The sequence below is a fragment of the Pyrus communis genome, chromosome 2, assembly GCF_041283825.1.
Source record: "Pyrus communis isolate YQ-2024b chromosome 2, ASM4128382v1, whole genome shotgun sequence".
Taxonomy (NCBI): Eukaryota; Viridiplantae; Streptophyta; class Magnoliopsida; order Rosales; family Rosaceae; genus Pyrus; species Pyrus communis.
The window spans coordinates 21,394,006-21,407,477 of record NC_142566.1 but is presented as its reverse complement, the minus strand read 5'-3'; the positions used below and the strand labels follow the sequence as shown (position 1 = coordinate 21,407,477).

Sequence of the window (13,472 nt, the reverse complement as noted above, 5' to 3'; positions counted from 1 at the left end):
TAATATAGATGCGGAGAAGGTCCAGGGAAACTTTTATAGAAGGTTTTTTTTTTATAAGATGTTTAGTTGTAGCCCTACTGGTAGGGCTGGTGGTCTTTGTTTAGTTTGGAACTCGTGCAAGGTTGTAGTTGCTGCTATCACTTTTACTTCTCATTATTTGCATTGTTTAGTGGATGATCATTGTTCTAATCAAGATCAGTTTTTTACTTTTGTGTATGCATTTCCTAAAAAACAGTTACAATTGGAATTGTGGAAGGATATTCTTAAACTTGATCCTAAGAATAAACCGTGGTGTTTAATGGGGGATTTCAATAATATAGTAGGCATAACTGAGAAGAAAGGTGGTTGCCAAGCTACAACTTCTTATATGACTAGGTTCATCAAATTTTCAAACTGAGGAAACCTTTTATCTCTAAATGCTTATGGTGTCCCTTTTACTTGGTGCAATAACCAAGTTGATAACATCAGAATTTATAAGAGACTTGATAGGGCTTTAGCTAATACATATTGGTTAAATGAGAACCCGAGCTATAACCTGCATAACTACCCAATTTATGGGTCTGAACATGGACCTATTCTCTTAACCTACAACTTAAAAAATTGTTATAAGAATAATTATCCCTTTAGATTTGAAACTATGTGGCTTCTTCATCCTTATTTTAAGGATTTTGTTAAGAACGCTTGGTGGTGAAATGGAGTGTTTGGTCCTATTGAAACTTTTAGGGTGTGTGCTGGGACTTTCAAATATATGGTTAAGGTTTGGAATAAAACAACTTTGGTAATTTAAAGGAAAGTAAGAAAAAAATCCTTACCTTGCTAAGGTGCAAGAAACCATCATGAAAAATCAAAATGTTGATTCAGAGATTGGTTTAGAATTAAAGCTTAGTGAGGAACTTAATTCAATTCTAAGACAAGAAGAAGTCATGTGGGCGTAGAAAGCTAAAGTCAATTGGCTGCAATTAGGTGATAATAACACAAGGTATTTCCAAACGGTGGCAACTGTTTGAAAAAAAAAAAAAGAGAAATGAAATTAGAAAGATTAAGGATAGTTGTGGGTTTTGGTGGAATGAGGGTGAGGGTCTAGAACTAGTTTTTGTACAGGACTTTAAATTGCGGTTTCCTTGTGATAGTCCCCTGCTCTCATAGATATCTCTTTTGGGATGTAGTTAAAAGTATTGGTGCGCTGAAAGCACCAGGTCCTGATGGAATTGGTGCAAGTTTTTATCATGAATGCTAAGATACAATCAAAGATTTGGTGAGTGCTATAATTAAGGACTTTTTTGAAAATAGTACTAGCTTGAGGCTTATTAATCATACCAACATTGCCCTCATCCCAAAAGTGGAAAATCTAGAGGTGGTAATTAATTATAGACCAATTAGTCTTTGCAATGTGAGCTATAAAATAATCACGAAAATCATCATTAAAAGGTTAAAGCCACTTCTCGACCATTGCATATCTGAAAACCAAGGGGCATTTTCTCTGGGATGTTCTATTCATGATAATATTTTGATTACGCATGAAATATTTTCTAGTTTGAAAGGTAAGAAAGGACGGACTAGAGCAATGGGAATAAAGTTGGTTTGGAAAAAGCATATGATTATCTTAATTGGGAGTATATCAGGTATGTGTTTCTTAGATTTGGTTTTGCGGAAAGATTGGTGAGTTTAATTATGGAATGCATTACTTCAACTTCCTTCTTGGTTTTGATTAATGGTTCTACTCATGGTTACTTGTATCCTAAGAAGGGAATTAGGCAAAGGGATCCTTTATCACCTTATTATTTTCATTCTTTGCATGGAACCGTTGATTAAACACTTTAATGAAAGAGGTGTGATATCCACACACACCCCTTATTGATTTCTGTCCTTTGATCTTCTTCAATTCATTTGATCCGACGACCGAAAATTAAGAGGATGTGTGAGAATTTAAAAGGGGTGTGTGGATAGCACACCCCTAATGAAATGGCTACTACCCCTAAATCGCATGTTGGTATTATGTCCTCTCCTAGTGGATTTAGAATATCAAATCTAGTTTTTGCAAACGATTGTTTGTTATTTGCTAGGGCAACTACAAAAGGTGCTAGGAATGTACTTCATGTTCTTAATATGTTTGCCAAAGCTTCGGGTCAAAAGGTAAATTTCCACAAATCCTCGCTTTATTTTTCAAAAAATACTAATGCTCAAACTAGAAATGCTATTGTGAATGTTTTACATATTCAACATAAAACTACCATTGGCAAATTTCTGGGCATTCATAATATTGTGTTTTGGAAAGATCCAGTGAATGAATGTGAATTAATCAAAAGAGTTAAGCAAAAGCTTGCTGGGTGGAAGACTAATACTCTCTCTAAGGCAGGAAGGCTAACCTTCATTAAGTCCAACTTATATGGTATGTCGAACCATATCATGTCTTGCTTTAAATGTCCTACTCGAGTAAGTAAGAACTTAAACAATGAGTGTAGGGACTTCTTTTGGGGGAGAGATAGGAAGTTAAAACCTATGGCTTGGAAAAGAATGTGTACTTCTAAGGATCTGCAGGGGGAGGGGGGTTCGGTGTAAGAAAAGCGGATCATTTCAATAATGCATGTTTGGTTAATTTAGGGTGGAGAGTTTTAAAGGATGAAAACAATTGGTGGGTGCAAATTGTTAAAAAAAAAGTACTTAAAGAAAGATGATTTTTTTAGTTGCAAAGTCAAGCAGAACCACTCTTTGACCTGGAAAGGGATTTTGAATAGTAGACATGTTATTCACAGGAAATTTTGATGGGTTATGGGTAATGGTGAGGATATCCTTTTTTGGACCCATCATTGGGTTTTTCCTTATCCATTGTTCCAGCTAATTCCTGAAAATTAACGACAGAACATAAATTGGGACACTAAAAGTGAGTGAGTTTATTGATAATAAAAGTTGGGATAGAGTTCGTCTCTCTCAAGTGTTGGACCTAGATGTTGTGAGGAAAATTTGTCTGGTGCCTATTTCCCTTCAAAATAAAAGAGACAATTTCGTGTGGGAACACTCCTCTAATGGTGAGTTCTCAATCAAGTTGGCGACTTGGAATCAGAATAATAATAATCAAGAAATTAAAAGGCAAAAGCTCCTTAAGAAGATATGAAAGTTAATGATACCTCCAAAGGTAAAAAACTTTGCATGGCTTTTTACTCATGAAAAACTGCATACTAGGATGAGATTGAGTAAATTTATTCAAAATATTGACAAATTTTGCCCTATGTTCGGCAACAAGGATGAGACTCAAAATCACATTTTTCTTAATTGCAAGCATGCTAAATAAATGTGGAACCTATCTCTGGTAAGTCATTGGAAGAATAATTTGACTCAGTTTAATAATGTGTTAGATTGGATGGAACTAATAATGTTGAATGCAATGCTTTAAGTGATCTTAGTAAAGCGATTTTGAATTGTTGGAAAATATGGAATGATAGAAAGAAATACTAAAGTTTTTAGAAGTATGATTCCTAATCCGGCTAGGAGTATCTCCATTGCCGCAAATGTAGGCTTATCTTTTTTTAAGGTTAGTTGTAAGAAGATCTCTAGGGATGATCCTTGCCACCAACACTCCATTTGCTGGCGTCCTCCTCCCCCATGGCTATGTGAAATTAAACTTTGATGGTCAGTTAGTTTAGATCGTTCTGCAACTACTTTTGTTATTAGAAATAAGGAGGGGCAACCTGTTGGTGCTGGGGCATTGAACCTTGATGGCGCCATCATTTCGGTTGCGGAGGCCGTTGCTTTAAAGGAATGACTTTTGTTCGCTAGGTGCACAAGTATGAAGAAGTTGATGGTGGAAGAGGATTCTAAGCTTGTTATCCAAGTGGTGCAAGATGTTTGGATACCCCCTGGCATCTTAAGACTATCATAGAGGACATCAAATGATTGCTTTTTGAATTTCAGCATGTCAATTAGAAGCATATTTATAGGGAGGCTAATTTCGTGGCAGACGCATTAGCTCATGTGGGCCTCATTGTTGCCAACCCACATTTTTGGGATTTTTGTCCTTCGAATTCAGCTACGGAGGCTTTTAATTTTGATTGTATGGGAAACGGTTGTATTAGAGGTTTTAAGCTTTAATAAATTTCTTCTTCATATAAAAAAAACAAAAAAAAATCAATATAATAAATATTGTAAAAAATAAAAATAAAATTGGAAGACTATCTTAAGAAAGCTCCTTCAGAAATTTCAAAGACGGCCATTTCTTAATTTGTTTCCACATATTCTACTTTTGTTATTGGGTTAGCCGTACACTTTATATGTTTCTAATGATTCATATGACATCATCAAATAATACAAGTCTTGGATAAGAATATACAATACACTAGAACGCCCTTGTTGGCGATCCTTGCATTAATTGAATGGAATATCACCATGTCGATTTACCTATGCCATACAAGTCCTTCTTAAGATAAAGGGGCAAATGGATCTATTTCGAGAGAAATATTAGGGAGATGAGGACCATGAGGTTATATGATCTCTTTAATAAAGATGAAATCTACTTGTACTGGTGAGCCCTATTTTTATTTCGAAAATAATACAGTGTGGTCCACAAAAATATAACCCCTCTAACATTTGCGGTTTGCACGACTATTTTTTTTTTTTTTTTTAAATATCTATTTTTCTAGTGGAGGAAAGAGGCAAATCATGTCACTCTAAAATAGTCTCGAGAGTGAACCGATTTTCATCGGCAAATTTTGAAAACGATCGCCGTTTTACAAGCATCCACAAATTCTCAACCCTCAAGCAAGAAGCTGCTCCAAGTGTCGCTTTCGACAAAACATGAATAAACTAATCGGTAGTGATATGCTATACAAATAAGAAAAACCAAAAACTATTCTCCCGCATCTGTGAACAGCTCGGTTCAACTTCTGCTTCCACAGACAACAGCTTCTTCCTCCACATTGTTGTAAAACAAGCTCAATTTACTTATCGCAACAGCCTCTCCAAATAGTGATGTTCTTGTTGATTTCAATATACGAACTTCAACATAATCACCCACCACGGGATTCCTTTCCTCATTTGAATCAGCATCTCGATGTGTTAACAGCACGTTAACAAAAGAAACTCTATGACCTCTATCACTCTTGCCCATGAGTTCTGTATCTGGAGCTTTCTTATTAGGTCCTTCTACTAAGACAAGTTGGGTAGTTCCCACCTGTGAGTCGTAACACTGACCTGTGCTCTTATGGAAAGCCTTGATAAGTTCCGCCAGCCTCCTCTGCTTCACATCCTCTGGAACATCATCATCGTAGTTTCTATTTGCATGGGTTTTATCCCTCATGCTATATGCAAAAATGTAAGCCATATCGTAGCCAACAGCCTTTACAAGGCTCAGTGTGTCGTCATGGTCCTCCTCTGTTTCCCCACAAAACCCTGTAATAAGAAACAAACATGTCAGAAGGGAATACAATATGTTTAAAGAGAAATGAGATATTGTAAGCTTACGATTATCTGGTAAAGGGCCATAACGACATTCATAAGAACATTCTTGTGCAAAGAAGGGTATGATAATAAATACATGTGGAAAATTAATAAGAAATAACAATTCCGCTTTTCGGTTCAGATTTAAAATCCAGATCAAAAACTGAAAATACATAGCAACATTATGTAAGGACATTGAAAAAGTGAGAATTCAATGCAATTCCCTAATTTACACAGTAAACTTAAAAAAAAAGCAGCATAATCTTGAGAATACTAGAAAACAATCCACATGAAATTAGGACAAACGTAATTAACAGGTTTGCAGGTAGGATTCATCAGTTGCAGATAAATGAGTAGCTGAGAACTCTGAACTTAGTTTAACAAACATGAACCCACAGTTAAACATCAAAAGGAAAAGAGGAATGCACAACTCTAAACTGAGGACGAAGGATCAATTAACCAATCTCATGCATTGGTAGCCTTCCCAAGTAAAAAAATCGAAGTTGATCATAAAATTCTGATATCTCTAACAACCTGTGAAGAGAGAAACTAGATATTTCAAGCAAAACCCTCCTTCCAAGAATATTTGAAAACTACTATTACCTTGTAAGAGATTTCCACAGGGCACCACAAATGACATATACAGAAATATGGTAGAGAGAGAAAACAAAAGCTGATAGTTTCTTCTCACTGAAAGTTGAATGCAAGTTTTGTAAGCAAGATTACCAGAATGTATAGAACATTGATAAGAACACTACCACATATGAAATCACTGCTGATGCCCACATCTGGAATAATTCTCCGTATCTTTTGCACAAGATCCAAGTATGCCTCACGGGTATAGCCACGACGCATTCTTTCTAGCACTGCGGTACTCCCAGTCTGTGCAGGCAAATGGATACTTCTGCAGATATTAGGTCTGTCTCGCATTAAATACAGCAACTCATCAGGGAAATCTTTAGGGTGTGGGGATGTGTATCGGAATCTCATCTCTGGATATTCTGTGGACAGTCGATCCAAGAGATCAGCAAAACGCAAACCAACTTTTTTCACCTTGCACGTGCTGGAGAAGCCTTCGCTGTATCGCCAATTAGTTCCTGCTTCAACTTCCTTTTCATTCTCAGAGGCATCATTGTAGCTGTTTACATTCTGGCCTAGCAGTGTTACCTCTTTCACGCCTTCTTCCCAAAGCTCTCCCACCTCCCTCACAATAGATTCCACAGGACGCGAGCGCTCTCTGCCTCTAGTGAAAGGAACAATGCAAAATGAGCACATATTGTTACATCCCCTCATAACAGAAACAAAAGCACTAATTGAATTTTTGGAGATTCGAACAGGACTAATATCAGCATAAGTCTCTTCCAGCGAAAGAAGAGTATTGATTCCTTTCTGACCATAGTCCACATCTTCTAATAATCTCGGCAAGTCTCTGTATGCATCAGGCCCACAAACCACATCAACCATTTTGTCTGAATCGAGTATCTGGTCCTTTAACCTCTCCGCCATACATCCCAAAACTACAACTTTTGGAGGACGTTTGGACTGCGACCTCCCTATTTTAACATTGTCCTTCCATTCCCTCTTAAGAAACCAAAAATAATTAAGCCGCTGCCAAACCTTCTGTTCTGCATTGTCCCTGATAGCGCAGGTGTTAATAAAAATAACCTCTGCATTCTCAGGGACATCAACGACTTCACTATACCCAGCATTCTTCATAATAGACAGAACAATCTCCATGTCATTAATATTCATTTGACACCCATAAGTCTCGTGATAGATACGACCTATTGGAGCAACTTCTGTAGCAGTCACATTCACATTCCTACACAGAAAAAAAGGGAAAAGCTAAGCATGAAATAGAGTGTGCACAATATGAAATTCGGGTGTAAGAACATCGAAAGACGTTGATCAAGAGTTGCTGGATTGTTCCCTTATGTTCAATTTTCGTCTATGAACTATCCGGAAAATTTCTCCTACAAACATGGCAAAACATCACAGTAACATTTTGGACCAAATGCACTAGCATTGCTACATCTCTTATAACTCAACAGCCAGTTAATTTTGGATGTTTAAAAAAGCTGCTTTTGCGCACCCAAAAAAAAAAAACAAAGAAAAAAGCTGCTTCTGTGCGGCAGATTATATAACAAAGATCATTACTTTAAGTCTTTCTAAGATAACCCAATTCGAATTACCGCATAAACTCCTTAAAATTTGACAAATACATTGAAATTTACAAAAATGACACTGTATGTGTGGCTATGAACTGTGGACTCACTGGGGCTGGGCTTCAGCACCGGTGAGAGCAGCTTGAGCGACGAAGTGGCGGAGGCTGGGGCCACCGGACTGGCCGGAGAGAGAAGAAGCGTTGGGACTAGAATTCGAGAAGCTTCTGGAGCTACTGCGGCCAAGACTCCTCCTTTGTGGCCGAGGCTGCAGCTGCTGGCCGCGGTGGTAGCATCGGGAACCGGACTTCTCCGGTCCCCAATTGAGGAACCCGAGAGTGAAGCAGGACGGCCTCTGGAACTTCAGGCGCAGCGCGCAGTGTGGGTTGTTCAGGATCGAGGACAGGGACGACGAGAGCGACGACGCCATTGGCGAGATTGCGTTCGCGCTTCTCAGCTTCTCTGCGTCAGAGAGGGTTGGATAGGAGTAACGATTTACGACTGTCAGGAAAGAAACCCGTAATAGTGTGAGAGACGACATGTCGTTTTTAGTTGGGCCGGCCCAATAACGCTTCTCACTTGTGTTACCTATGGGAAAATAACATAAATGGCACCTGAACTTTTCAGTTTTTGTGCAATTACCATATGAACTAAATCCTTTTACAATTAAACATTCAAACTCCATCTTCTGTTACGATTTGGCATCCAAACTTCTACCCTTAAAAGAAAAGTTTTCTTTTCATTTATTCTAAATATCGTCGAATATGTGACATGAATGTGGGCGTTGATCAAGAGAAACGATGGCGATGACGTTAAAAAAGCTGTATTCGTTATAATATAGATAAAAAAAAATTATTAATTATGGCAAACTTGACACGTTTAAACACCACATGATTCTAAAATCGTACGGTTTAAAACATGACACCATTTCATGGTTACTCTTAAGATAAAAAAGATCAACGGTTATAATGAGGAGAGAAAAAGAATACTTGTAAAGGATATTAAGAGAGAAATTATATTCACATATCTCAAATTACTTCTCCTACATCATTTTAATATTTTAATATTTTCTACACATCACTAACACTTGATCGAAAAATATTAAAAAATTAAAAAGATGTGGAAAAAGTAATTTGGGATGTGTGAATATAATCTCCCTATTAAGAATGTCGACTTTCCAAGAATATAATCAAATATTGCAAGATTGGCTTCCCAATGGACAAATTATCCGGGAACATTTCCATTAATCAAGGCAGGAATATGCTAACCCTAATTATGTCCATAACTTAGAGGAAAAGTAAACTGATGACCTTACAAATTGGTTTTCTTGACTTGGTAGAAATATTCAAAGATACTAGCCCTTTCGGGTGTTATATTAGGAATTGGATCTACTCTGGACCTTAGCGTCTGAAGTCTAAGAATCAATCTATATGGGCTGCTGATTGGTGTGTAAAGGAAATCAGAGTTGTTGGTTGTGTGTGGTGGGTCAAGAAAATGAGTTAATGAAGACCGTTGAATTCAATTTGTGTGGCCCAGATTAGTTGATCCTTATGCTCTGGACACATAGGTTCGAAGCGGATCCAATTCCGTTATATTATATTATGTTAGTGGTAGGGTATTGAGTTTTTATCTGTGTGTCTGTTATTCAAAACTCTTCATCTTCTAAATTATTGCAATAGTTTCAAACTCTTTAATCTCTTATAATATATTAATTGGATACATTGGAGGGTTCCGAACTTTTTACCTAGCCTACTCTTACCCACCGTCAGCACTGCACTAATACGAGTGGCTTAAAGATACTAAAAACAGTTATCAAGCATAAAGTTGCCTCAGCTGCCACTTAGTTTTGATTCGGTTTTTGCTTCGGCCTACCATGCAGACTCATCGTTACAACAATAGTTTAAAAACCTTAATATTTAAAAAGGTTCAAAGTTCCAATCCTTCCAACCGCTGACAATATAGTCGACGAATCAAATTCTTTACGAAAGTCACTTAAATATTCAACCTAATCCACCTGGTTGTGAAAGTGCTTGGTGTGAGCAAATATTCATGAAGTTGGGTGGAAGAAGTGGAACCTTAGTTCAAAGGTGCAAACTGCCTTTCGGCTTTCACTTTCTGGAGCTCTTCTTTCTAAGCAAAGTGGCCGACGCATATACTGAAAAGAAATAATGAAGGCAAAGTGCATTTTCTTCTCTGTTGACGGAAAGTGAAGGCAAATAGAAAGTCCCTACATACAAGTGGTGTAAGCATGAACCTATCAAGATGCATAGATTAAAAAAGCATTTGCCACTTAACACTACAATAGTACAATGTGGGATTTTTGTTTTAATTTGTAAGTGAGAAATTGCGGGTTTGATTTGTGTAGATGAGTTCGATACCAAGTTATTATAGCTTATTTATTTGTTTTGTGTCTTAACTCAAATCTCTTACTGTTTAATGTAATTTTATCAGTAGAGCATAAAAAGGAAGTGTTTGCACTTGCTGTTGTCAATTAAGTTAGTTACCTTTGTGTATCCGCTCCTTTGCATTGGAGAATCTCGAGTAGAAATCGCACTCTCAATGTATATAAACCAAAATAAGGATTTGTGTTTATTTTTATTCATTTTATACTCTAGTGGAATTTTACGATAAGCTCACAGAACGATTTGTCATAATGATTACCTATCAAACTTATCGAACTGAATCTGAAATCTATCATTTCAACAAGTAAAGATGGTTAAAACAAAGCTTGTTAGCCAAAATAGTTATTGAGATTGATATAACTCTTCATTTTGGTCCCTAAGATTTAAAATCAATACAATTGATTTCTGAGTTTGTCTACCGTTAATCATTTTGGTCATTCAGTGAAAAATCTCTGTTAAATAAGGAGAAAATGACCAAAATATCTTCAATTTTTATCAAATCATTTTAGCTTATTGTTTATTAAATTGAGGGTATTTTTGTTATTTTGGTTATTCTTTAACAAAAAATTTTCACTGAATGATCAAAATACTTGACGGTGTGCAAACTCAAAAATTACTTCTATTGAATTCAAATCTCAAAATCTAAAATCAAAAGTTATGCCAATATTAAAAATCATTTTAGCTAAAATGCCAAACAACAATGAGTAGGAACTGAACGGTCCAAATACTTGAAAAAGTCCGACAACCACCACGACAAAGTCAAAAATAAAAAAGACAGAGAGAGGGACGGTGTGATGGTAGATCAACGAGGCGACGACGTCGTCTACCGAGGCAGCACCTTGGCAAAGATAAAGAATAAAGAAAATATAAAAGTAAAGAAATCGGATATGGTGGGGAGCACCCGATACCAGTTGTGAAATCAACCGTGCCCTCCCCCTCTCCTCCCCTTGTCCTTTTCCCCCTCTCCCTCTCTCCCTCTCTCCCTCTCTCGTCAACACCTCCTCCATCCTCACATTCTCTCTCTAAAACTCTCTCTCTTCTATTTCTCTCTCTCGACCAATTTCCGGAGAAAAGCATGACCAGCTCCTCCGCCTCTGGCCGCAAGGTTTGCCCTAATTTTACTCCCAATCACTTTTTCCATGCAATTTCTGTTTCTGGGTTTTGATTTTTTTATTAGGTTTTGGTTGTTGATTTTGTTGGGTTTTGGAATTTGTAGACTTTGAGTAAGATTGCTTGCAATCGGCTCCAGAAAGAGCTTCTGGAGTGGCAGGTCAATCCTCCGGTGGGCTTCAAGCACAAAGTCACCGATAATCTCCAAAGGTCTTCTCTTTTTTTCTTCTACTCTCTGTTTGTTTATCGAGAAAAGATAATTCATTGGAATTGGAGGAAAAGGAGAATTCGGAATTTACATAATCTTACTCTTATTGGGTTTTCAGTTTAAATTACCCCTTTTGAACTGTTTTGTTTAGGGAAATTGAAATCCAACTCTTTAGGGTTTATGATGTGTATTTTTGTCCTTCAATGTTCGTGCTTTTCGGCTTTAGTTAAGTTGGTTCAATTTTAATTGTTGTGTTTTGGTATTTGTGATCCTAAAGGTGGGTGATTGAAGTCAATGGAGCTCCTGGAACTCTCTATTCTAATGAGACCTTTCAGCTTCAGGTTGATTTTCCTGAGCATTACCCGATGGAAGCCCCGCAGGTCTGTGCAAATTCATTAGATTGTGTGATATGACTTTGCTTGAAGATATATGTTGAGAATGATATTGTGATTTTCAAGATATATGTTGCGAATGATATCATTGGGTAGATTTTGATTTTCATGAAGCACTTAACCGGTTTTGGGTCTGTTTGCTTGTGGCTGGTTTGAACAGGTTATATTTGTCCCTCCAGCTCCACTACATCCTCATATTTATAGCAACGGTCATATTTGTTTAGGTAATTTATGGGTTTCAGTTAAGCGTTTGATATCTGATTTGTATTTAGTTACAGCACAAAAATGTTTCTTTTGCTTGATTTGCTGCATTCGCTCATTTGTTGAAACCTGAAAGTGATAGTTGTCTTTATAATGGGCTCACATCTTCCTTTGTTGCTTCTTCTTGTTTTTTCTTTCATTTAACACACAATTTTATTATCATTGCTTAAAACATGTGGTAAGTGTTGCCTGAAAGTATTGTGCTTTTATCTCAATCTCTTGCTGAAAACATGTCGTTTTCAGCTAGCTGATATAAATGTTGTTTGAGATAATACGGCCTTCACTCCTTTATCAGCTGTTGTGATGACTTTCAAGACCCTATTGCAAACGGGGAGGGATAAACTGAGGAAAAGAGAGGAGAGGATAGGGAAGGGGGGTTGCCTATAAAGCTGGCCTTGGAAATCCTACTGAATGTTGGTTTATGTTGTCTGTCAACTAAGCTAAATTTATCTTAACCGGAGATTTGAATAATTGGTAGATATTAGATACTAAACTGGGGACGCTATACCGCTTAACAACAGATTTAGGTTGTCATTACTTACTGCATGCTGTATCAAACAATATCTTGATCCATTATGAATCCACTGACTGAATTTTAGTTATACCGTATTTAGAACAATATATTGTTTCATTTTACTATCACGGCCCTCATATTATGTGATCTATGGTTGATATGGGATTTTGTAGATATTTTGTATGATTCATGGTCACCAGCCATGACTGTTAGTTCCATCTGTATTAGCATTCTCTCCATGCTATCAAGCTCGACTGTGAAGGTTGGTGTTCCACTTCAATTTTTGCATCTTTGGTGATTTCAGTTCTTTTAACTAGCAAGCCTAGATCATGTCCCATCAATTTAGTCTGCTAAAACTATCAAACGGGGAAATGACCGATCATTAATTTGTGAAAGATGGACGTTCCCTTGTTGATTATCAATTCAATGGTATAGTAGATTCTAAATGTGTTGGGGATGTGTATCTGAAGCCCTTTTGTATTTGCCTGCAGCAACGCCCAGAAGATAATGACCGATATGTAAAGAACTGTAGAAATGGCAGATCTCCCAAGGAGACGAGGTGGTGGTTCCATGATGATAAAGTGTAAAACCATGCACTGTCCTCCTGTTCAAAGGAGGACGAAGACAAAAGAAAAAAGGCAATGATAAAAACTGGGAGTTGTCCCAATTGCTCAGTAACTCTTATAAATTGACAATGCTCGGTACTTGTAAATCAAAGGGAACAATTTGTGTTTCGACCGATTTCTAAGGAACAAACTGAGGTCAGAAGTTGCTATAAGCTTATGATTTATGCCCCCTTTCTTCCGAAGTGCTCACCTCCTGTAAGGGACGTGAGTACTGATGGCATGTGTCTTCCCGATTGTTATACTATTCCAATATTGTCGTGTTGAGTGCCTGGCTTTTAAAATTTTCGTATATCTTCATCTGTGCAATGCGATATTGTGATTTTCAAGATGTAACATGGAAAAAAAGGCACTCAATTTTTGAAATCTA

The 13,472-nt window shown here is 37.1% G+C and overlaps 2 protein-coding genes across 2 annotated transcripts; one reads left to right on the top strand and one right to left on the bottom strand.

Moving 5' to 3' along the window:
• Nucleotides 1-4,674: 4,674 nt before the first annotated feature.
• LOC137748350 (CDK5RAP1-like protein) lies at nucleotides 4,675-8,108 on the bottom strand. Its single transcript, XM_068488496.2, has 3 exons — nucleotides 7,706-8,108; nucleotides 6,189-7,252; nucleotides 4,675-5,382 (listed from the first exon to the last, which is right to left on the bottom strand). Exons 1-3 carry the CDS (start codon nucleotides 8,020-8,022, stop codon nucleotides 4,871-4,873), a joined length of 1,893 nt encoding a protein of 630 aa, XP_068344597.2. The 5' UTR covers nucleotides 8,023-8,108; the 3' UTR covers nucleotides 4,675-4,870.
• Nucleotides 8,109-10,782: 2,674 nt separating this feature from the next.
• Nucleotides 10,783-13,369, top strand: LOC137747037 (putative ubiquitin-conjugating enzyme E2 18). The gene is made up of 6 exons (XM_068487036.2): nucleotides 10,783-11,099; nucleotides 11,211-11,314; nucleotides 11,590-11,692; nucleotides 11,865-11,928; nucleotides 12,653-12,741; nucleotides 12,971-13,369. Exons 1-6 carry the CDS (start codon nucleotides 11,070-11,072, stop codon nucleotides 13,064-13,066), a joined length of 486 nt encoding a protein of 161 aa, XP_068343137.1. The 5' UTR covers nucleotides 10,783-11,069; the 3' UTR covers nucleotides 13,067-13,369.
• Nucleotides 13,370-13,472: the final 103 nt, after the last annotated feature.